Raw genomic sequence first — 24,289 nt, forward strand, 5'->3', positions numbered from 1 at the left:
TACATTTTTAAATCAATGAATTAAATGTCATCAGTGTCTGTGAAACCATAAAGTTCGTGGATGGTGAAAAGGCCTATTTTTTACTATGTACGAACTACGAAGTACTATGGCACTATTGAGCTGTTACGTATCACTGCATCGGCTTGTATCCGCAGTTTAATGTAAAAAATTGACCATTTTTTCGAGTTTCGCGTATTTAGTCTATGGGTCTCAACCTATTTTTGATTTCTGAAATTAATTAAAATTTATCATTCCAACAGCTGTAAGTTTGCATCTTCGATAATTTAAAACAATATAAAAACTGGAAAATATCTTTTGCAATTCATTGCAAATGCCACTTTGCACAAATATGTAACGGTGTTTTTTCTTGTTAGGAAATAAAATTGACACTCCTAGCCTCTAACTGATTTGACAAACTTTCATTGAATTTGAGTAATTATTAGGAATTGTTATAGTAAGGGCTGTTCACATGAGCTTACGAGAAGGGCTAGCCCTCCATGTAGGGCTGTACTTTACCTCTGTTTTACATGCAAATTCTAGTACGTCAAGAGCTAGTGTACCTCAGTTTGAATAGCGTGTTTCGGCGCTAAGATACAAAATAGCTAAAAATAAACAAAATAAGTCATTGCCTGTTGCTTTTTTACACCTTCTTAGTTTGTTTTTCCCGTTCGTGACTTTTATTTTAGTGAAAAGTGATTTTATGTAGATTTTAATAGCACGCGAGATCGCGCTTGGCAGGGCTAGCCCCTGTAGGGCTCATGTTACTCATGTAAACAGCTCCTAATCTATGGCCTAAGTGATAGATTATTTTCGATTTTGCCGCCAAAATGCAGAGCAGAAGACACTTCCCATCATTTTTCTCTACCTCCCACCCACCGCGGATGCAAGCGCAAAGATGCAAGACATCATTGGGGCTGTAGCCATGCCCTTCTCCCTTAAAATGTTGATTTGTACGTATCCTTCCACGCTATGCCGCTGACCAACCAATTAAGGATTCTAAATCTCACAGTTTTTTCAAAAATTAGTGAAGAAGTGATTCTTAAGGTGTTAGACGTTTTGTTTGCATTGGGAAACTGGATAGGAATACACGATGAGTCGTTTTCAAATACAACGCATATCTTCCATAGCTACCTAACCAACCGCTTCATACTTGGGAACTGGGCATTAGATTTTTATTTGAAATGCATCATCTGTAAAACAAATGGCTTTTACATGATAAATTTCCACAAACCGGCACAGTAAGTATCTAGTAAATTTAAAATTCTTGTGCAAAAGCTCGACATAAACACTGCTGAATAACAATCCCCAAATTTTTTAACCAGATTATTAAGTTTTTATGCATTTATTTACAGGTTTTTTTAAACTTTTCCCGTCTGTCTTTTAACTTCTTTCTGCAGGTCTGAGATTATGATCGTTTGATACGCCTTTTCACACCTTCTTCTCTACCCCTCCCTCCCCAGCTTTGGTATTTGCTCCTTGTACTACCAATCACCATATTAGTTATGTTACTTGAAGTATTCCCTGAAATGGTCTTTAATTTGTATTTCTACATTTGCCACGAATCAAAAAACAACGTGAATTGAGAAGTGAAAATGCCGTGTGTTTTTATTTGATATTACTTTTATTCACTCTGCAATGGCTGAAAAAATAAGTAATATGGAAAACGGATCGCCAGACGTTCCATACTTTACTTTTGAAATTGCTTGGGAGGTTGCCAATAAAGGTACAGTAGGAAGAAAGCAATTGTTTTCTACGACCGTGCATGTCAGTAATTATAAAATTTCACGGCATGCCATCAATATAATAGAAAATGTTGCAATTTTAAATTCTACTTTAGCCATTGTGAATGATATGCTTTACTGGGTAATTTATTTCATGTGAGGACACGTTTGCAAGTTGCAGCATCTGACTAATTCGTGTTGTCAACTTGGAGGTCAAAATAATTTATTACATTGAAGCTGTATTTGGAGATTTTCATGACATCAGGCTATCTGTATATCGGTTAATCAATTATTACTCTTTAAAAATTTGTTGTTGTCAAATATTGAGTGTGGAGACTCTTAGTTTGCCTGTAAATTGCAGGAAATATTATTCTACGCAGTTTGTTCCTTACAAAGCGTTTAATTCCAAAGGGCAGTACAAAATATATCAAAGTGAAACATCTGTAATTACAGAGGAAAAATCTCTAGCAATAACACTAGTGTTGAAATACCACCTGATAACAACAGGCAAAGATTGGTCACATCATTTTGAAGTTTTAAACTATGTCCACATATAAAGTGCAATACAAATTTCTGCAAATTGGTTACTTGCAACCATTCCCACTGGGAGTAAGAGAACACTGGAATGCTCGCCATGTTGGATGAAATTTGCATTGTAAATAAGAGAAATACTTTGGTAAAAACTAGCTCGCAAGGCAAGAATACAAATTGTCTGAATATCTGAGCAATTTTAATGAGCAAATAAGATAAAATGTCCAGCCAGATGATTGGAAGGCCCTATTACCAATGGTTAACGTAGGTAATGTTACAGTTGCAAATCACTGAGCATATTTTATCCATTAAACATACTTAAAATATCCATGCTTACTAAAGTGTAAAACTGAGGGGTTTTGTATGAATGGCAATAACAAACAAGCAGAATTTTGCATATTTGTATTTGCAGCTTTGTTTAGTCGGGCAGCCTGTCCAATGCTCAGAAATTTTAGTACTGCTCTGTTACTTTTCTGCAGGAGCCAAAAAGACGGCCATATACACTCACCAGCTCAGCCTTCTCATGTGATTTACTCCTGCTTGTAGAATTTGAATTTAGGACAAAAATCAATGGTCAATAGCAATGTAAAATTGTATCATAATTATCTAAGTTCATATTTAAATCCTTTATTAAGGCTTTGCTTTAGCTCTTTTCTTATGTAGTAATGGACCTGTGAATTCAGTTTGTTTCATTTGTTACGTTTGTGTTAATTTGTGTGTTCACTTTGTAAAAACAAAAGGTTTAATTGCTACCGAAGAAAAGTTCAATAATAATTCTGTGAAATTAGATGCAGAAGAACTAAATTTGTGGCAGATATATCATAACTGATATGTTGTAATAACTGTATTGTTACTGTCGCCATGCACTTTTTAATATCTGTTGGGCCAGTTAACCGAATGACCCAATTTCCCACTAAATGCAGTATATAATGGACATAACTTTTCAAATATTCAAACTATATTAATGCCTTTACCAGCACAAAAGCTTACTTTCATCATATTTAAAGTCAAGTTTTAACAATCTCTTATTAAAAACAAATCTCTACTAGCAGGTAACAAGTTCTGACTACAACCCAGGAACAGACTTCTAACCATCTTGTGCATAATGGTTTTATGATAACTGATGATTTAGGTTACATTATTCTTGTTTGATGGTAACAAGTTGGACAACAGAGGGCATCTAAGCTAAAAGTGGCTCCCAATTTAAGAGATGACCTAAATATAAGATAGTCACTCTTTACATGTTTGTAAATGTAGATCGTCCAGGTTGGTATAGTCCTCAGAAGAACTGTTTTTGTCAACAACAATGTAACGATACTCCCGGGTTCAAACCATTTACTTTATAGTCACTCTTTCTTAGACATCTGCGAAAGATATGCATCTATTGTTTCTATTGAAGCAATGCATTCACCCGGGTTCAAACCATTTACTTTATAGTCACTCTTTCTTAGACATCTGCGAAAGATATGCATCTATTGTTTCTATTGAAGCAATGCATTCACCCGGGTTCAAACCATTTACTTTATAGTCACTCTTTCTTAGACATCTGCGAAAGATATGCATCATGCTATTGAAGCAATCATTGAGCTTTGATTCACTTTGAAGTACTTAATGGCTCATAGGCAGTATTTACATGTACTGTCTATGACTATTTCATACATTGCCCTTGTAGAAATTTTCCCTTCTGAATGCCCACAATTTCTTTTTTAATTATACAAGTCATCTTAGCTTGAATTGCTCCAATAGTAAATGAATGTTAGATGAGAATTTTCCAATAATAAGTGCATGTTAATTTGCAATCTTCTATGACGTAACGAAAATATCGACTGTGCGCTAGTTACTAATTACGATCTCCACCGGAAATGAAATTTCGATTAAAATTTCCATATGTTTTCACTATTTTTATGTTTTTCGAAATTTGCGGTTTCGAAAATGGAATTTTGTCCCTGTGTTGACACTGACTAATTGGTTCCTTATCTACGCTACTTTTCGTCCAACTTCGGGTCGTGGTAGTTTTGTTTGAATTCAAATTGATCTTAATGAAGTAAAAATAATTTCAGATTCTTGTCACTTCTAAAGAGCCACGACATTTGTACAGAAGTCACGTATATGAAAGACTATAGCTAAGAATGCATTCAGGGCTACTGTTCATGAACAGTTTTAAATTTTTTACGTTGTATCACAGACTGTGGAGCGGTGTTGCCTGCTAAAAGTAGACACGTAGCCAGAACGATAATTGGGGGGCGGGGGGGCATATTCACATATGCATGACATGCTGTGTTAGTTTCTTTTGAAATCCATTGTTTTTTATGGATTATAAAATGAATATATGAATGTCCCCCCCTCCCACAATTATCGTTCTGGCTACATCATGCTTTGTGGAAGGGTAGAATGACGCGAGAACATACTCTCTACAAGTGGGTCGCTAAATTTCACTCATTAAATTGCGTGTTTATAAAAAATGTGAGACCGTGTCCACCCCCCACCCCCCGCCCCCGGCCAACTGTACAGTCTCTTTATCGACAAAATGCCAAGATGCTAGCGTATCATAAAAAGGGATTTCGTTTATATTTCAGTTGGAGGTATTTATACTGTGATTAAATCCAAAGCTCCAGTGACGGTCGAGGAATTGAAAAATCATTACTGTTTGATTGGTCCATACAAATTGGTAATGTGAAACATGGAATAATGAATTGTTCACCCCAGAATCACCCCAGAATAAGGCGATAGGAGAAGCTATTGAAGACATTAAAAGGAAGGGATTAAGTATGGTATTGATAAATTACGAATAGTACGAAACGTCGTCAAATAAACGTTTATACTACGCAATAGTACGATAACGTCGTCGTCAAAAACGTTTATACTACGCAATAGTACGAAACGTCGTCAAATAAACGTTTATACTACGCAATAGTAAACGTCGTCAAATAAACGTTTATACTACGCAGTAGTACGAAACGTCGTCAAATAAACGTTTATACTACGCAGTAGTACGAAACGTCGTCAAATAAACGTTTATACTACGCAGTAGTACGAAACGTCGTCAAATAAACGTTTATACTACGCAGTAGCACGAAACGTCGTCAAATAAACGTTTATACTACGCAGTAGTACGAAACGTCGTCAAATAAACGTTTATACTACCCAATAGTATGAAACGTCGTCAAATAAACGTTTATACTACGCAATAGTACGAAACGTCGTCAAATAATAAGCATATAATGGTAAAAAGTTTGAGACCATCAACAAGTGCCACTATGACCATATAAGAGTGAAAATATTTTGACGCTTTTAACATTCAAATAACGAGTAATGTGTAACAAATATTATTCACAAAAATCTTCCAATATTACGTAAATGATATATCAAAGCATTTACCTTGTATGAAGTGACAGAGCAATGGTACGTCAAAATAAATTATTGCAGCACATTTTGAATATATTTACATTACATTAATTTTATTACTTTACATTACATTTTAAGATTTTAATAGATTGGTTAAATAGTTTCTTTAGAAATTAATATTAATACCGAATCTATTTACTTTTAATTTAAAATTGAGGAACTATAATTTATTTTGAATCCCGGCACTGCTTGTATGTCATACGAATTTGCTACCGTTCATTGTGTTTGTGGTGTGCGTAGTGATATTTTATATACGTCATGTCATGCAACTGTTTAACTGCAGGTTGAAAAGTATCATTGTTTTGGTGCACATGCGTAGTGATATTTTTATTACGTCATGTCATGCAACTGTTTCATGCAATTGTTTATCTGTGTTGCCAGCATCATTTGTAGTGAAAATGCAATTTGCTCATTTACCATACCCAGGTCTATTTTGAAAAACATGGAATTTATCTTGGCTTATTCAACTTGCAGCTTTACTCCGGCTATGTATGTTTTGAATAGTTACCATTATTCATTTCTTTAAAAATGTATTGCTCTCACGGTCAGTGAACACAAAAATATTTTTCATAGCGGGAATAAAAAGTCGAGGTAGCTACGTAATAATTCCAAGTATATTTTTTGTCGTCTGTGGACGCTTTGCTTTATGCCGTTTCAGTCACTCTCGTGAACTCTTAAATACTGGTTAAAATAGAGACTTTGTAGTGGTGACAAATTAAAAAATGTTTTAAAAAGAGCAAAGACCGTGGTGAATAGTGAAAATAATAACGTAATTGTTCTTAAAAGAACTGTTTGAAACCAGAACACTAACCCAACAAATTATATTCAATTGAAAAAAATTGTTTTTTAAACAATTTTGATGGGTATTGAAAACTCTTACTTTTGCTAATCTTTCATATTTTTGGTTAAGGTTGTTTTGGCGATGGCTTATTGATGGATTCCTCAAGTAAGTTCATCTTATGTTGCTTGCTAACTAATAACAACGCAGTACATATCACATTATAGAAACAAGTAGTTGACTGTTGCAATTTCGCATGTCTAATTACGCATGCGATTAGCATAGTGGCAGCCAGACAATTGCTTTTTTTGACCAATAGGAGTACAGAGATGGGTATCCGCAGGCCGTAAGCTAACTATATATAAAGTAAATGATTTGAACCTGGGAGTATCGTTACATGTTTGTAGATGATGATCGTCCAGGTTGGTATAGTCCTGAGACGGACTGTTTTTGTTGTTGTTGACTGACGTTTCGACAACCTTAGCGGTAGTCATCTTCAGAGTCAAATGAGGAGTAAACGTCAGGTTAGCCGGATTTGTTATCTGGTTCTTACGTCATTGTATTGTGTGTACAGGAAATGTGTAATGTCATTGTGAATTAGTGTGAAGTGAAATGTTTTTATTTTTAGTTGTGATGTGTGATTTGGCTTTGATGTTTTTAGTTGTAATGTGTGGGTGTCAATTGTGTATTGTCATTTTGAATTAGTGTGAAGTGTAATGTTTTTAGTTGATCGTTTGTTTGTATTTTGAATAAATCGTTTGTAAGGTAATTTAATTGTTGTGATCTGTTCAGGGGTCTGTTCCAATTTGGTATTGTATTTCTAAGTGTAAGCATTGTCTAAGTAAGTGCAGTTTTGCATTTTATTGTACAGTAAATAAATTAGCCAAGTTGCACAATGGAGCGAGACTGCTGTTTGTGTCTATACTGTGTACATGATTACATAAAGAATGTGCACAATATGCAACATTCAATTGTCTTTCATACATGCAGTATACCTATTGTATTGGAATATGCACTGTACTTTGCTTGCAACTGCCTGTATATTTAATTAGATTGTTGTCTGCCGTTAGCCATTTTAACATTCCTATTGGTGAAAAAAGCAATTGACTGTCTGCCGTTAGCCATTTTAACATTCCTATTGGTGAAAAAAGCAATTGACTGTCTGCCGTTAGCCATTTTAACATTCCTATTGGTGAAAAAAGCAATTGACTGTCTGCCGTTAGCCATTTCATCTTCCTATTGGTGAAAAAGCAATTGACTGTCTGCTGTTAGCCATTTCATCATTCCTATTGGTGAAAAAAGCAATTGACTGGCTGCCGTTAGCCATTTCATCATTCCTATTGGTGAAAAAAGCAATTGACTGGCTGCCGTTAGCCATTTCATCATTCCTATTGGTGAGCAAAAGCAATTGACTGAAAATGGTAATCATAATCACAATAAGATGTACGTGGCACCAAAAATTCACTGTATATTCACTATGTTGTGACTCAACTAAAAGATACAATATTTTCGCGTTGAAAACATGTACAGTGTTGCCAGATCGTGAAGAAAGTTCATAGACTTGTGAAGTTTTCGCTCTCTATATGAACATTTCATGAACATTAAAAATTTGTGAACTTTTTGTAAACTTTTCAAAAGTTAATGACTTATGTATTTTCATCACATTCACAAAGAAAGTGTAAATAATTCATAGTTCAATTAATGCCAGGGCAATCTTTATAGATCGACAAGTTTTTCAAAAACATCATCACATTCACACATTCACAAAGAAAGTGTAAATAATTCATAGCCCAATTAATGCCAGGGCAATCTTTATAGATCGACAAGGTTTTCAAAAACATCATCACATTCACACATTCACAAAGAAAGTATAAATAATTCATAGCCCAATTAATGCCAGGGCAATCTTTATAGATCGACAAGGTTTTCAAAAACAACAACCATTTTCATTATAATCCCATGTTTTCCGTTAATTTCCGAGTTATTCCGGGGTTTATTCCAACAATTTCCGATATTTTCCGGAAATTTACGAAGATGCAAAGGTAAACAAGAGACCTTGCCTTTGAAACTTCAGCCCCCTCCCCCCCCCGTGACAAAAACAAACCTTTGGGCCTATGATTTATAAAATATATATAGTCTTTGATGCAGGCCAGTACGATATTGGTTCAGCTTCCTTTGATGCGTATTTGCAATATTTTTCTTACGATAAAGGTGATTTTATTGGACGTCGGTTCAGGCTCGAAGTTCATGAACACTTGGAAACAGGAACTTTGGGAGAAATGCAATGTTGGTGTACCGCATTTAGATATTGAAGCTAACGATTCTGTGATATTTGGCTATCTCGTCTGTTGGTTCATCACTGAGGTTGGATTTTTATAAATTTGTTTTTATTGCCTTACGGCATTGGTGTTATTGCTATGAGCGACGGGCAATCAAGCGATCAGCTTGCAAGGTGTTATTTATGAAAACAAAGATAAAAAAGTAGGTTTATATTTGGGGAAATGGAAGCACTGGATATTTCTCATTGAAGATTATTCTTAAATTGACTATTTCGTGCATAATTCGTGTACCTGGTAGTAAATTAAATTGTAAATTGTGTAGAGACTGGTGTTGTGTAGAGACTGGTGTTGTGTAGAGACTGGTGTTGTATAGAGACTGGTGTTGTGTAGAGACTGGTGTTGTGTAGAGACTGGTGTAGTGTAGAGACTGGTGTTGTGTAGAGACTGGTGTTGTGTAGAGACTGGTGTTGTGTAGAGACTGTAGTTGTGTAGAGACTGGTGTTGTGTAGAGACTGGTGTTGTGTTGAACTGGTGCTGTGTACAGATTGGGGCTGTTTAGAGACTAGTACTTTGAACAGACGGGAGATATGCGTAGAACTCAATTTAAAACTTGATTGAATTTTATATTCATTCTCTACCAGTAACCTCAAACACTATGCCAGTCGTTTATTGTGTTAACGGAACATGAGTTCAATGTTTGCTTCATAAGTGTTGCCAGTCCATTAAATGTTTCTAATTTGTTTTTCTTCAGTTTAAAAAGCGCGAACCTTTGCCAGTCATTGCGCATTTTCACGAGTGGCTATCTGGTGTTGGTTTAGTGGCGTTGAGAACAAAACATGTTGATGTTACCACAATATTTACGACCCACGCCACCTTACTGGGACGTCATCTATGTGCTGCTAATGCCGATTTTTATAATAATCTTAGTAATGTGAGTATAGTTTTGTATATAACATTATTTTTACTTTACTTTGACACGTGCCTTTCTCCAAAAATTCTAAATAAACAGTTAAACTAAGTCAACTTTCTTTTTGTAGCACGCGGTCAAACGTCACATGAATTCTGCTGTTGAAACCGTTAAACTTACTCAACTTATCTTAAATTAAACGCCGTCAATTGACGTGACGTCACATGAATTCTGCTGTTAAAACAGTTAAACTTACTCAACTTATCCTAAATTAAACGCCGTCAATTGACGTGACGTCACATGAATTCTGCTGTTAAAACAGTTAAACTTACTCAACTTATCTTAATTTAAACGCCGTCAATTGACGTGACGTCACATGAATTCTGCTGTTAAAACAGTTAAACTTACTCAACTTATCCTAAATTAAACGCCGTCAATTGACGTGACGTCACATGAATTCTGCTGTTAAAACAGTTAAACTTACTCAACTTATCTTAAATTAAACGCCGTCAATTGACGTGACGTCACATGAATTCTGCTGTTAAAACAGTTAAACTTACTCAACTTATCTTAAATTAAACGCCGTCAATTGACGTGACGTCACAGGTATTTTGCTTTTACAAATAGTTAGCAATGTGGACAATAAGTTGAACCATATTAACCGTATGGGATGATAGATGATCCAAATTCATTTTTCGCAATACATTAGATTTTGTAATGTATGGAGTCGAAATATCACCGTTTGAATTAACAAATGTCTTTTCTTCACGTAATACTGTTGCAATTATAACAAACTTATATTAGCTAACTGTGATTTTTTTTCTCTTTATGTTCGTGTTCCTTTATCATCAAAGTTCAACATAGACAAGGTATGAACTCTCTTTCTAGTTTTAAAAATTAAAGTCTTTAAAGTAAACTCTTCGTTTGAAAACAACATGTTTATGTATAATTATTTGTAGATTCGATGTGTATATGTATTAAACATGTTTCATGTATTACGTAATTAAACATGTTTCTTGTATTACGTAATTAAACATGTTTGATGTATTACGTAATTAAACATGTTTGATGTATTACGTAATTAAACATTTTTGATGTAATACGTAATTAAACATTTTTGATGTATTATGTAATTAAACATTTTTATGTATTACGTAATTAAACATTTTTGATGTATTACGTAATTAAACATTTTTGATGTATTACGTAATTAAACATTTTTGATGTGTCTTTTGCTGTTTACAGTTTTGTTTCTTATTATGGACAATTTTCTTGATTTGCCTCAAAAAACTCACTAATGTTATCGTTCATACAAATTAAGTCTTAGCTTGCGACATATGGCGTTATGCTTAAAGTGCATCTAACCTCAATATTTTTCTTGAGCGAATTTGATAGACTGTAGACGTAGGATAATATTCGTGAAAGAATTTTGTTAATTGGTTGAAAAATCGTGACGCTATGCCTTGTGTAACACAGCACATCTTTGGTAAACGACCGCGTGAGAACTTTGACGTAAATTCCGGACAACACTTGCTAAATAACATGGTAAGATTTTACCGAATTATTCTAAAGCTACTGCAACCATATACCATGCTCCTTTCAGGCATGTTTTCCAATTTGGAGTTAGAAAAATAGTGGCAGATGGATAGGATTGTATTTTTGTCTGGAATTTACGTCATATTTTAGGTACCAGACTCCAAATGCCAGTACTTCGTTCTTAGCTAAAATTACAGCATTTTCACAAGGCCTGGCGTCAAGATTTTATGGCCTTCTCAAACGATGCTTTCACTGTTATTATTCCTAGTTTACTCTTTTTCGGAAACAGGGAAATGTTTCTTCAATGTTTCCTAATTTACTCACACTCTCCGATCGATATTTTTACTTTATTTTTTATAACAAAGGAAATACGCTTATAAGCAACGTACGAACATCGTTATAATTTTCATCCCATAAAACAACACTCACGTGATTAGTCTTTTCACAAAAATAACATAAAGTTTCCAACAATTTTATCGAATTCATTTTAAAAATAATTAGCGTTTAAGTACACTTTAAACAGAAATTTTGCGATTTTTGTTTAGGAAGCGGGCGATCGTGGTATTTATCATCGATATTGTCTCGAGAGGTCCGCTGTTCATTCGGCTCACGTGTTCACTACAGTTTCCTTGATTACAGCCGATGAAGCTGAACATATGGTTCGACGTAGAGCGGGTATGTTATCAACATTGTGCTATGTTATACATTATACCAGGGGCGTATAAAGATGTTTGACGTCATAACATATGGTTCGACGTAGAGCGGGTATATTATCAACATTGTGCTATGTTATACATTATACCAGGGGCGTATAGAGATGTTTGACGTCATAACATATGGTTCGACGTAGAGCGGGTATATTATCAACATTGTGCTATGTTATACATTATACCAGGGGCGTATAAAGATGTTTGACGTCATAACATATGGTTCGACGTAGAGCGGGTATATTATCAACATTTTGCTATGTTATACATTATACCAGGGGCGTATAGAGATGTTTGACGTCATAACATATGGTTCGACGTAGAGCGGGTATATTATCAACATTGTGCTATGTTATACATTATACCAGGGGCGTATAGAGATGTTTGACGTCATAACATATGGTTCGACGTAGAGCGGGTATATTATCAACATTGTGCTATGTTATACATTATACCAGGGGCGTATAAAGATGTTTGACGTCATAACATATGGTTCGACGTAGAGCGGGTACATTATCAACATTGTGCTATGTTATACATTATACCAGGGGCGTATAGAGATGTTTGACGTCATTACATATGGTTCGACGTAGAGCGGGTATATTATCAACATTGTGCTATGTTATACATTATACCAGGGGCGTATAGAGATGTTTGACGTCATAACATATGGTTCGACGTAGAGCGGGTACATTATCAACATTGTGCTATGTTATACATTATAGCAGGGGCGTATAGAGATGTTTGACGTCATAACATATGGTTCGACGTAGAGCGGGTACATTACCAACATTGTGCTATGTTATACATTATACCAGGGGCGTATAGAGATGTTTGACGTCATAACATATGGCTCGACGTAGAGCGGGTATATTATCAACATTGTGCTATGTTATACATTATAGCAGGGGCGTATAAAGATGTTTGACGTCATAACATATGGTTCGACGTAGAGCGGGTACATTATCAACATTGTGCTATGTTATACATTATAGCAGGGGCGTATAAAGATGTTTGACGTCATAACATATGGTTCGACGTAGAGCGGGTATATTATCAACATTGTGCTATGTTATACATCATACCAGGGGCGTATAAAGATGTTTGACGTCATGAAGTGGCTCAAAGTTGCAACTCTTTGAAGATTTAAAATTTAACTCTCGTTGAATTTTTGCCGTAGTTACTTCTTAGCAGTTTATTTTATCTTATGTTTTCCAAAAAAACATCAGGAGCACGAAATATCAAAATCTTGTTAATTTTTAATTCTTCCTTTGTGAAGAATAAGTGGAAAATGGTTGACAAAATATGCTATTATTATATCTAGTCCATAAAATTAAATTTGGTTTGCAGTTCACTTTAAGGGGCTCATGTCTCAGCTTCTTTAAGTTAGGATGGTTCGAAGCCCCCTCTCCCTTCTTGCCCCTGTGCTTCCTACGTGTTTCATACATGGAGAGAAAGGGGGTTGAATATGATTCACGGGGAGGGCAAAATAAGGAGAAGTGAGCTTGTGGAGCAATTGGAAATGCTGGAGGAAAAGTGTTTTTGAAATTAGGGTTTGAAGTAAACAGTTCTTTATTGTTATTGTCTATTAAACAATTTGTAATTGTCATCTAGTTCATTTGTTTTTTGTTCTTTTTGTTTCTCTATAGTTTCGATAGTTAGATATTATTTGCTGGCATTACTTTGACAATTCAATTGACTTTTGTTCTTTTTATCCTATCATTAGATTGTATATTACCGAATGGACTGAACGTCGTGAAATATACGTAAGTGAAAAAACCACTGCATGTACACAATGTATTGAATTTTAAAGGAAATTACATCCTGTTATTGTTGGTTTTGACTACTGAACTATATATAATACATGGAACGCTACCTGTTATAGAAAAGTTAAATAATTTTTTGAAGCCAAATCTTACACCCAGACACGTGTGTGCAGTTCAATTAATTTTCACGCCGCGAGAGAATCTCGAAGCACTAAACACGCGTGTCTGGGTGTAATCTCGCGTGGCTGTGTGTAAGCTTTGGCTTCAATTATTTGTAGCATTTAGCTTCAATGTATTTTCGTTCAATGTTTTTGACTTACCTTACTTTTTAAAAATAATGAGTGCGAGTTTTGGAAAGGGCTTTAGCCTGGGTAGGAATTGTGTGAAAGGAGTCAAAAGACTTTTGACTTCAATCTCAGAGCCATGAATGAAGAATGCTGTATTTTTGTGCCTCTTAAATTTTTTCTCTTTTAGGGCTCTTCATGAATTTCAAAATCTTCATGCCATAGCGAAGGAAAAAATACACAAATTTGTTCGAGGTCATTTTTATGGGTAAGTAATTGTAGAAGTGTCCCCCCCTGATAGATCTGAGATCATGTCCACCCAGTGATAGATTTAGGGAAGGGATACGGAGGGTGTACACCCCTCTTAGCGTTGAGTAGAGGGGGTTCTGGTAAGTGTCGATTTCCCTATAAAGTACTAATACAGCAAACAATTTTGCTTAGTGCATTGACTGGAGCTCATTTCCAAAATTCTCTCAATCACAATAGTATAGTATCATAATTCAACAAAAAGTCAACATGGCAACAGTTAGCGAACAAAATCTAATTCAATAATTCAAATTGAAGGACCTTCTTCAGTAAATCCACAATTGAAGGACCGTCTACAGTGCTGCCTTTCTGTGTATGCACATTTCACCTACCAAAACTTTATTTTCCCCCTACCTCCCCCTACGATGATTTTCCTTGTTTCCCTTACTTTTCCCCTACACAGCAACATATCCCCCTATTATATACCTACGTCGGGTCGGACCACTGAATTTTTTAGTCTGTTTTTAAAAAATGCATGCAAAAACGATTCATTGAAAACGAAGAACATCTAGACGAAAAAGTTAGTAATTTGGCGTAGAAAGTAATGACAAGCAGGTGGCGCAAATGACACACTGAGTTTATGCTAAGTTGCTGATCTTCTATTGCCATATATGGTCACAAAATGTGCCAAAGAAAGATTCTGTTACAATCACTTGCTAATTGGTGAGAACACAGAAAGAAAAGAGTATTTTGGGCAAAAATGAGTCTCATTTTTAAACGATTTTGTTTTCTCTCTACAATCCCCCTACATTTTACAGTTTTCCCCGTAGGTTTCCCCTACGAGTGTCAGCACTGCCTTTCTCCCATATGTTTCTTAAAATATGTGTTACTTGCTTATACCTGTCGAACCTAAGATTTATTGCAAAAAATATTATGTTCCTTTCATTTTACTACAAAAGATGGGACGTTATTTTTCGTCTGAAATATCTTCATTAATGACATTGACTTTTCTATTTACACACTATTTTTAGACATAACTTTGATCTGAATTCAACGCTCTATTTTTTCTCCGCCGGCAGGTACACTTGTTACTTTGTTATTACTCAATATTCGAAAAACCCTGTTGACTTTAAAGTCGTTGAACATTTGAAATTTCCAGCAGTCGATGTGTCACAGTCGCATGTTTATTTTATATCAGGGTTGAAAATGGCTGGAAATTGAAGTTCTGTATAGGTTTTCCTGTGAAATGTAATCATTGTCAATATTTTAAAGTAATGAGTTCGAGACATGCCCCGAGGCTTAGGATGTTTTGCTCTGTGCTATCAACTTCTTTCAAGCTTCGAGTTATAAGCAAAACATCAAATAACATGTGCGAAGGTATAAAGCTCTTTTCTAAAGATGAAGAAGCAATCGTAAATATCTTCTTTTTCGCTTTAAAAGTATTCTCTTGTAAATTCTAGTAATAATCACAACTGGTTGAGGTTGAGCACGATTGATGGGCGCCATTTTGAATTTTCTGCGACGGAAATTCGACGTCTAATTTCTCAACGAATTTGCTTCGAATTTCTGTCGAATTAAATTCGTCTGCTCTAAATTCGACAGTAATGCGTGTAGCGCCTGCCTCATTGGCTATGATACATAAAAAAGTAAATTAGATACTTACTTTGGTTTTCGTAATTTACATAATTCAAGAGCGGCAGACATTGCAGATAATAATATGTCAAGTTCTTGCTTGCTATATTAAGTCGATGCTTCCTCTCGATTTATGAAGTAATGTTATCAAACTATACAAATCAATTTTGTTTGAAACTTTGCGCCATCCCTGAGTCCTTATTTGTTATTCTTCTGAAATAAGGAGCGATTGAACGCCTCTCACCTTGCTCTGACTTAAAATGCCTATATTAACCTCAGGGAAATAATCTAATTCGATAGAGTAGACGATTTTAAGAACATTTCCAATGTATTTTATAAGACGACGAAAATTTGATTTTTCGTGACTTTTTGGACTTTTTGTGTTTGACTGTGAGGTGCTGTGACTGTGTCTAGTTCACCGGACGTGACGTACAATGGAGGACACATAATATTTCAAACTGTGGACGTTTATTCAATAACTTACACACATGAGCGTGTTAAAGTTGGATTGCCTATTTCTATTGACACGCTGTAAATTGAAGCTGCGCTTATTTTGTCCATGTTATGTGTATTATATATTTTCTTCGTTTTTCTATTTGAATTTTGAACCTTGGTCATTCATTTGCCATCATTTCATACTTACACATACATTTTTCTCGTAGGTATGAATATTTCAACAAAGGAGTAGATCTTTTCGTAGAGTCTTTAGCCAGGTTAAATCATTTCTTAAAGGTATGTTTTACTGCATAATTGTTCATGCATTCATCTTTTGTGAATATCAATAAACTTCTTTCTGAGACGTCTATGCATGGTTGTAAGAACATTCACTTCGTGATTATTATCACTTTGAGAGGATCGTATGGTTTTTGAGATAGGATAAACTGAATTTGCTTGCCTGAAAATAAAGCACTGGTGTTATGGCATTGAGTCGAATGTAACTTTGTTAGAACGTGGATTTTGACTGCATTTTGGTCTTTGTTTTAGTCGATCAATAGCTCTACTACGGTTGTCGCCTTCCTTATTTTCCCAACGAAAACTAACAATTTTAACGTTGATTCGTTGAAAGGACAAGCTGTTGCCAAACAATTAAGGTAGCTATACTCTTTTGGTAATACGGTTGCTGCATATACTACTAAGTTGTAATAATAAAGTTGCTGCATATACTACTATAGTTTTAGTAATAAGGTTGTTGAATATACTAGTAAGTTTTAGTAATAAGGTTGCTGCATATACTATTATAGTTTTGGTGATGAGGTTGCTGCATATACTATTATAGTTTTGGTGATGAGGTTGCTGCATATACTACTCTAGTTTTGTTAATTAAGTTGCTGCATACACTATTATAGTTTTGGTGATAAGGTTGCTGCATATACTACTAGAGTTTTCTTAATAAAGTTGCTGCAAATACTACTATAGTTTTAGAAATAAAGTTGCTGAATATACTATTAGAGTTTTGGTAATAAGGTTGCTGCATATACTACTATAGTTTTAGTAATAAGGTTACTGCATATACTACAGTAGTTTTAGTAATAAGGTTGCTGCATATACTATTATAGTTTTAGTAATAAGGTTGTTGCATATACTACTATAGTTTTGGTAATAATGTTGCTGTATATACTACTATAGTTTTGGTAATAAGGTTGCTGCATATACTACAGTAGTTTTAGTAATAAGGTTGCTGCATATACTACATTAGTTTTAGTAATAAGGTTGCTGCATATACTACAGTAGTTTTAGTAATAAGGTTGCTGCATATACTACTATAGTTTTGGTAATGATGTTGCTGTAGTGCAGTTGTCTATGAATTCGTGAATGATAATGTAAACATTACAAAACACAGGTAAAATGTAATCTGACTTTCGATACAACTGTGTTTTAAATGTACTCTACATTTTCAAAAAAATTCATGCAAGTCGCAAAAGTATTTCCTGTGAGTAACTTTGTAATGCATTGCCGCATTTTTTTTTGTCAATCGTGATTTTGTTAACTTTTTCTTGGTAGGGATGTCGTTGATGAACTTCAAGATAAAATCGGAAAGAAATTATTTGAAGCTGCTCTCGGGTATTTATTTGTCTGATTCATTTTGAATAGTTGGACATTTTTTTTTCATCTCGAAATGACTAGAGAAAATATTAAAAGTTGGGGATCGATCTGCTGAATATCAAACTAGAATCTCGAACTGTGATTTTGACTTTCGCTTCTTAAATGGTTTAGTTTGAACAGTTCTTTTAAATTTTCCGTGGTTTTTGGCTTTTTTCACTTGTCACGTAAAGATTAAGCTCTCTTCCGTGCCGATGATTGTGAGGAAAATTCTGTATCGTCTGTTAATTTCTCTTGTACACTTTCCGTGCCGATGATTGTGAGGAAAATTCTGTATCGTCTGTTAATTTCTCTTGTACACATTCCGTGCCGATGATTGTGACGAAAATTCTGTATTGTCTGTTAATTTATTGTCTGTTAACTCATTCCGTGCCGATGATTGTGAGGAAAATTCTGTATTGTCTGTTAATTTCTCTTGTACACATTCCGTGCCGATGATTGTGAGGAAAATTCTGTATCGTCCGTTAATTTCTCTTGTACATATTCCGTACCGATGATTGTGAGGAAAATTCTGTATCGCCTGTTAATTTCTCTTGTACACATTCCGTGCCGATGATTGTGAGGAAAATTCTGTATCGCCCGTTAATTTATCTTGTACACATTCCGTGCCGATGATTGTGAGGAAAATTCTGTATCGTCTGTTAATTTCTCTTGTACACATTCCGTGCCGATGATTGTGAGGAAAATTCTGTATCGTCCGTTAATTTCTCTTGTACATATTCCGTACCGATGATTGTGAGGAAAATTCTGTATCGCCCGTTAATTTCTCTTGTACACATTCCGTGCCGATGATTGTGAGGAAAATTCTGTATCGTCCGTTAATTTCTCTTGTACACATTCCGTGCCGATGTTTGTGAGAAAAATTCTGTATCGTCCGTTAATTTCTCTTGTACACAAAAATGACTACAGTTGTGCATTAAAGTTGCTCAAGCCTTATTGGTCAACTTGTTGACACTATATTCATTTCCATGGACGTATAAAGATTGTTAATCGGCAGGGGCTTGATATTCGCACTTGCGTGTTATGATCTGTAGAAAAAATAGATTTCAAAGAAACTTAACTCCTCACAATATGCACGAATAAATATAAAAGCCACTCAATTATTGATCATCCTACGCCAATGTTCATTTCTACTTTGGCATAAAGCGAAGTTATATTGCAGTAACTTATAAACAGCATTAATACGTGTGATTTACAAAATGTTTGAATGCCAAATTCAATGAAAACATAACATTACTTTATTCAGTGGTAAAATACCGGAAGCTGACACTTTGCTCTCTCCTGGTGACGTCATTAAATTGAAGCGTTGTATTTACTCTGGACAGGTAAATAGTTTGACCTGGATATTTGACCTATAGGTTACTTTTCTCCAGAAATTGAAAGTTACCAGCGGAACTATACTATCCTTAATTACATGCAAAAAGGATTTTGTCTGAATTTTTACAGTTTTACCCTGAGATTTGTTCCCTCTCTCTCTCAGTTTTACTCTTGGGTTTTGACACGAGTTGTAATGACATCTATGTGCCTAGTTTGTACAGTTCAACAATCAAAACTAACGAAAACATTTTCATAATGACTTTTTGAGTTATCAGTCGTTAATGCATTTCAAAAAGTGGTATCATTGTATAGCTCTAAATGTGATAGCATTGACTTACATTTTTATTTTTATTTGAATACTTATTATTAGATGTTGGTATTTCATTTAATGCATATATGTATGGTCTTATTTATAACATGGATAGCAATTTATATGTTAAAAGCAGGATAGGTTTTTCTTCTTAACAATATAACCTGTATGTATGAATATAGTATTGTTGTTATTTCTATAATGGTGAAACTTCCATTTTTTCAGAGAGGCTGTCTCCCCCCTGTTGTCACTCATAATGTTATGAATGATTCCGCTGATCAAATACTCAATCATATACGGCGTTGTCGTATGTTTAATTACGATTCTGATAGAGTTAAGGTATTTACCAAATTATATGTTTGCAGACAAAATTCGATCGTGTAACTATGTAACTATGTTCTTTATTCACGAGAAGTCTGTTCTGGAAATAAATTTATAAAATAATAACATATATATTATGCGTGTGCATGAAACTTTGGTCGATGCCTGCGTTTGGATGAGGCCAATTAAACACGGAAATTATAGTGCTGTTGCATGCAAAATATACGAGATTGATATTACGTAAATTACCTCTATTGTTATTAACAAATCGCAAACATCTTTGCTGACATGCGCAGTAATCTCTCTATGAAATTAACTATATCATATATTCATTTCCTTTTTTCTAGATTATTTTCCATCCGGAATTTTTATCTGCAACGAACCCATTGATAGGAATGGAATATGAAGAATTTGTTCGTGGCTGTCATTTGGGAGTGTTTCCCTCTTATTATGAGCCATGGGGTTATACACCTGGTATTTTATTTTCTATGTTATTATGAGCCATGGGGTTATACACCTGGTATTTTATTTTCTATGTTATTATGAGCCATGGGGTTATACACCTGGTATTTTATTCTCTATGTTATTATGAGCCATTGGGTTATACACCTGGTATTTTATTCTCTATGTTATTATGAGCCATGGGGTTATACACCTGGTATTTTATTCTCTATGTTATTATGAGTCATGGGGTTATACACCTGGTATTTTATTTTCTATGTTATTATGAGCCATGGGGTTATACACGTAGTATTTTATAAAACCGAAATTATTGCGTATTGAAATTTTCGAGTTTATTTCTTTAAAACATCATTTGGTGTAAAGTGTTGTTTCCGTATCATTTTATGCCGTACAAAGTTTAATATGCGTAATCTGCAACAGAAGTGTTTATTAAAGCTTCCTCACTAGAAAAAAAATATTATGTGCGATATTAAATATAGGTGTGAGCTCTAGCGTGTTGGTGAAAAAGTTTGTTAAATCATTCCATTTCAATTGCGGTTTAAACATGCCGAAAATTGCCGTTTTGGTGGACCTTTTCTGTCGTCAATACAAAATATATAAATCATCTACCTTGGATGACGTGAGAATTTGACTCGACCCAGACTTCCAACCGCGATGGGCAAGATCCGTTGAACGACAACTTCAAAGAGTAACATTATATTAATCCTTAGGAATACAACTTCACACCGAAAGCAATTTCGCCAAACTGGAAAGTTTTACCTCCGACACGTTTGAAGTCACAACTAGTTTTAACAACTCCGACGAAAAAAGAAAAGTGAACGCTCATCAGAAGCATGTTGCAAAGAAACAGGAACTTAAAGTTCACAAAAGATTGCCGAGTTTAGCCAAATTATAACTATCTTCCACTTTCCAGTACACGTGATGTATGTGACATCGAAACGTGACATTTTGTAAACCAATGAAAATATTTCTATATTTTCAGACAGATAACCGATGTTTTTTTCGTACTTGCGATTTCATCCCCATTGTTTAACGTTGTCGAAGGAGTAATAAAACACTGCGACATTGCATTTCAAATTTTCCACCAAGAAATAAAAACAAAGTAAATGGTTTGAACCCGGGAGTATCGTTACATGTTTGTTTGATGATCATTGGGGAGGACTGTTTTGTTGTTGTTGACTGACGTTTCGACAACCTTAGCGGTAGTCATCTTCAGAGTCAAATGCCGCTAAGGTTGTCGACTACCGCTAAGCTACCGCTAAGGTTGTCGAAACGTCAGTCAACAACAACAAAAACAGTCCTTCTCAGGACTATACCAACCTGGTCGATCTACATTTACAAACATGTAAGAAATAAAAACCTCAGACTTCGACGGTTTTCATCAACTGCGTCACGCTTTTAGCTACCTTACTTTTCATGTTGCCAAAAAACTTTGCTCGATCCTCATACTATCATTTTATGTTTCAGCTGAATGCACTGTCATGGGTATACCATCGGTGTCCACGAACTTATCTGGGTTTGGTCGCTTCATGGCTGAGCACATAGCAGATCCTTGCTCCTATGGGATCTATCTCGTAGATCGAAGATTCAAAGATGTCGAAGGATCAATAACACAGTTGGCTGAGGTAGAGTGGGGTCTATTGAAACATTTATGTCGCTTGCTCAGGTTTGGTATTCACTGTCGCACTTACTTTTCACTTAAAAGTTTCTCATTGCAAATATCTGCTGTTGAAGATCCTTTAAAACAGGTCTTGCGCACAAAAATTACTCATCTGAAAAACAATTTAACCTCTCTGAATAAAAATATAGACTGTGTTTTACCAGCTATCAAAATTTCAAGCGATTTCAAGCAACCGCGCAGGCCAACGCGAGATCTTTAAAACATGGATATTTTTTCGTTTATGCTTTTGAAATTTAGATAGCTTGAACAACACAGTCCATATTTTGACTCAGGGCGAATAAATTGTTTTTCTGATGATTGTTTTTTGTGCGCAAGGCCTGTTTTGGAGGACCTTTAACAGCAGATATTTCACTGGTAAAGCATCTTATCTCAAAGAATTTATCATAAAAACATCGTGTATTAGCTTAATTATATTCCCGATTATGATTGGCTTGTAAGTGATGATCCTATTTTACATGAAGTTTCAGAATATTTGTCTTTCAAACTAAAATAGCACTAAAACAGATTTAAGGGAATTTTAAACGAATGGTGTTAAAAGGATATTGAAAACAAAGGATATCTTAAGAAGAAATTTTATGCAAAGAATATCTTGAGAAGAAATTTAAAACTAAGGATATCTATAACAAAATAAAATCATTAGCCTTCGCCATAGCTGTTGTAATTATAAATTATACTCTAATGCATTGACTAATACATTATTTTCAAAGTATTTTTGTCCGTATTTCACCCCACAACAGCACATGAAATCGTTTTGCCTGCTCAGTCGTCGGCAGAGAATTATTCAACGGAACAGAACAGAGCGACTTAGTGAACTGCTTGACTGGAAAAGTCTTGGAAGGGTAGGCAAAGCATAGTGTTGGATCTTTTTATTCAGTGTGTTTCATGCATATAACGTGACTAAGTATGCAGAAATGTCGTTAATCTTTTTATTCAGTGTGTTTCATGCATATAACGTAGTTAAGAATGCAGAAATGTCGTTATTTTATTCATTCTAGTTTGGTAAAATGGTATTAAATACATGCGTGTACCCGGAATTCAACATAGGAACTAAGCCGTCGAGTTCTTAGCTGGTTGCGTTTTGCAAATTGATTTTGTTTTACACTTAAAATAAACGACAAAATTTTGTATAATAAACATGTTTCGACTTTTGTACAATACGTCATTTTCAGTATAAGAATGAAGTAAAGTATTTACAATGCCGATTTTATAATAGGATACATGTTACGTCTTAATTAATGAACAGTAAAATGATAAGGTGTTATTGGTTGTTCTTTTGTGAAATACGTTTTTCAAGTATACTTTTCCATATTGAGTTGAATGATTTGTAGTATTACATGAAAGCGAGGAGAAAGGCTTTGTCTATTGTTTACCCTGACCAATTTCAAGAAGAAAATGAAGAAGACGATGAAAGATATCAAACACAGGTTCGTAAATTTTGAAATTCATACATGCCATCTAAATGTACCAGATATTCATAAAAAAAGTTCCTAGAAATTTGGTGTGCCTTAGGCAAACTCAATCAACATTTCCCGTGACTCAATATCCATTTTCCTGTTTTGTATTTGTTTTGGGATCCCATTAAATTAGGGCAATTTTTTTCTCGCCCACCCCTCTCCCCCTTTTCCAGTTAGGCACTGATTCTTTGCACAGTTAAGTCACCAAAAGCTTAACAACTTTCATTGCTGTGATAAAATACATGTGTCTCAGAAATAGTACTGCTACAATTTTTTTTCTTATTTGTTTCAATCAATTGCACTGAAAATTCGAAGGAACCTTCATCAATTCTTTGCTTATGAAATCACTTAACAATGCAACCTTTACGACCTTTTTGTAAAGAATCTTTTTTTGTTATGAAATTCCAAGGAAAGAGTTTGTTATATCGATTGAAACAATTTTTTTAACACGTTTTTTGTTATTTTGTACAATCAACATAATTTCTATATATTTGTCATGCATTTATATTCATTGAGCTCACAGAATCATTTTCAAACCTTATTTACGTTACTGCAGTATTTCAGATTTCCTCGTCCCGGCTCCCAGCCCCCTTCTCCGACAGCGTCAAGTTACGGCTCTGATGACGAGGAAGACGAACGCCATCGACTGTATAGCGAATGAGGTTCTAACGACGTCATTTTATATGGTGTTTATGTGTGTCTTATCGAAATTTTATTCTTCATAAAACTACTTATTAGTCATTTTTGCGATCCTTCAATGCCTGTATGGGAATTGAATGAGAATTTCAGCATTATTGATTTGATGTTCGAAATATTTTACTGAGAATGAAAATCCCATCTATGGACAACTAA

The 24,289-nt window shown here is 34.8% G+C and overlaps 1 protein-coding gene across 1 annotated transcript; it reads left to right on the forward strand.

Moving 5' to 3' along the window:
- Positions 1-1,528: 1,528 nt before the first annotated feature.
- Positions 1,529-24,289, forward strand: LOC124454524 (glycogen [starch] synthase-like). Its single transcript, XM_047005317.1, has 20 exons — positions 1,529-1,723; positions 4,829-5,018; positions 6,567-6,603; positions 8,647-8,799; positions 9,466-9,645; positions 10,476-10,490; positions 11,703-11,832; positions 13,591-13,630; positions 14,105-14,182; positions 15,192-15,239; positions 16,455-16,524; positions 16,777-16,883; positions 17,794-17,853; positions 19,139-19,217; positions 19,745-19,858; positions 20,188-20,314; positions 21,770-21,927; positions 22,721-22,822; positions 23,312-23,407; positions 23,994-24,289. Exons 4-20 carry the CDS (start codon positions 8,683-8,685, stop codon positions 24,096-24,098), a joined length of 1,626 nt encoding a protein of 541 aa, XP_046861273.1. The 5' UTR covers positions 1,529-1,723; positions 4,829-5,018; positions 6,567-6,603; positions 8,647-8,682; the 3' UTR covers positions 24,099-24,289.

The sequence above is a fragment of the Xenia sp. Carnegie-2017 genome, unplaced genomic scaffold (genome assembly GCF_021976095.1).
Source record: "Xenia sp. Carnegie-2017 unplaced genomic scaffold, XeniaSp_v1 HiC_scaffold_3, whole genome shotgun sequence".
Lineage (NCBI taxonomy): Eukaryota > Metazoa > Cnidaria > Anthozoa > Malacalcyonacea > Xeniidae > Xenia > Xenia sp. Carnegie-2017.

Coding starts and splice junctions, on each gene's coding strand:
- LOC124454524 (XM_047005317.1), top strand. CDS start 8,683: ATGAACACTTGGAAACAGGAACTTTGGGAGAAATGCAATGTTGGTGTA. Junction 17,854..19,138: donor TTATTTGAAGCTGCTCTCGG/GTATTTATTTGT, acceptor TACTTTATTCAG/TGGTAAAATACCGGAAGCTG. Junction 20,315..21,769: donor GCCATGGGGTTATACACCTG/GTATTTTATTTT, acceptor TTTATGTTTCAG/CTGAATGCACTGTCATGGGT.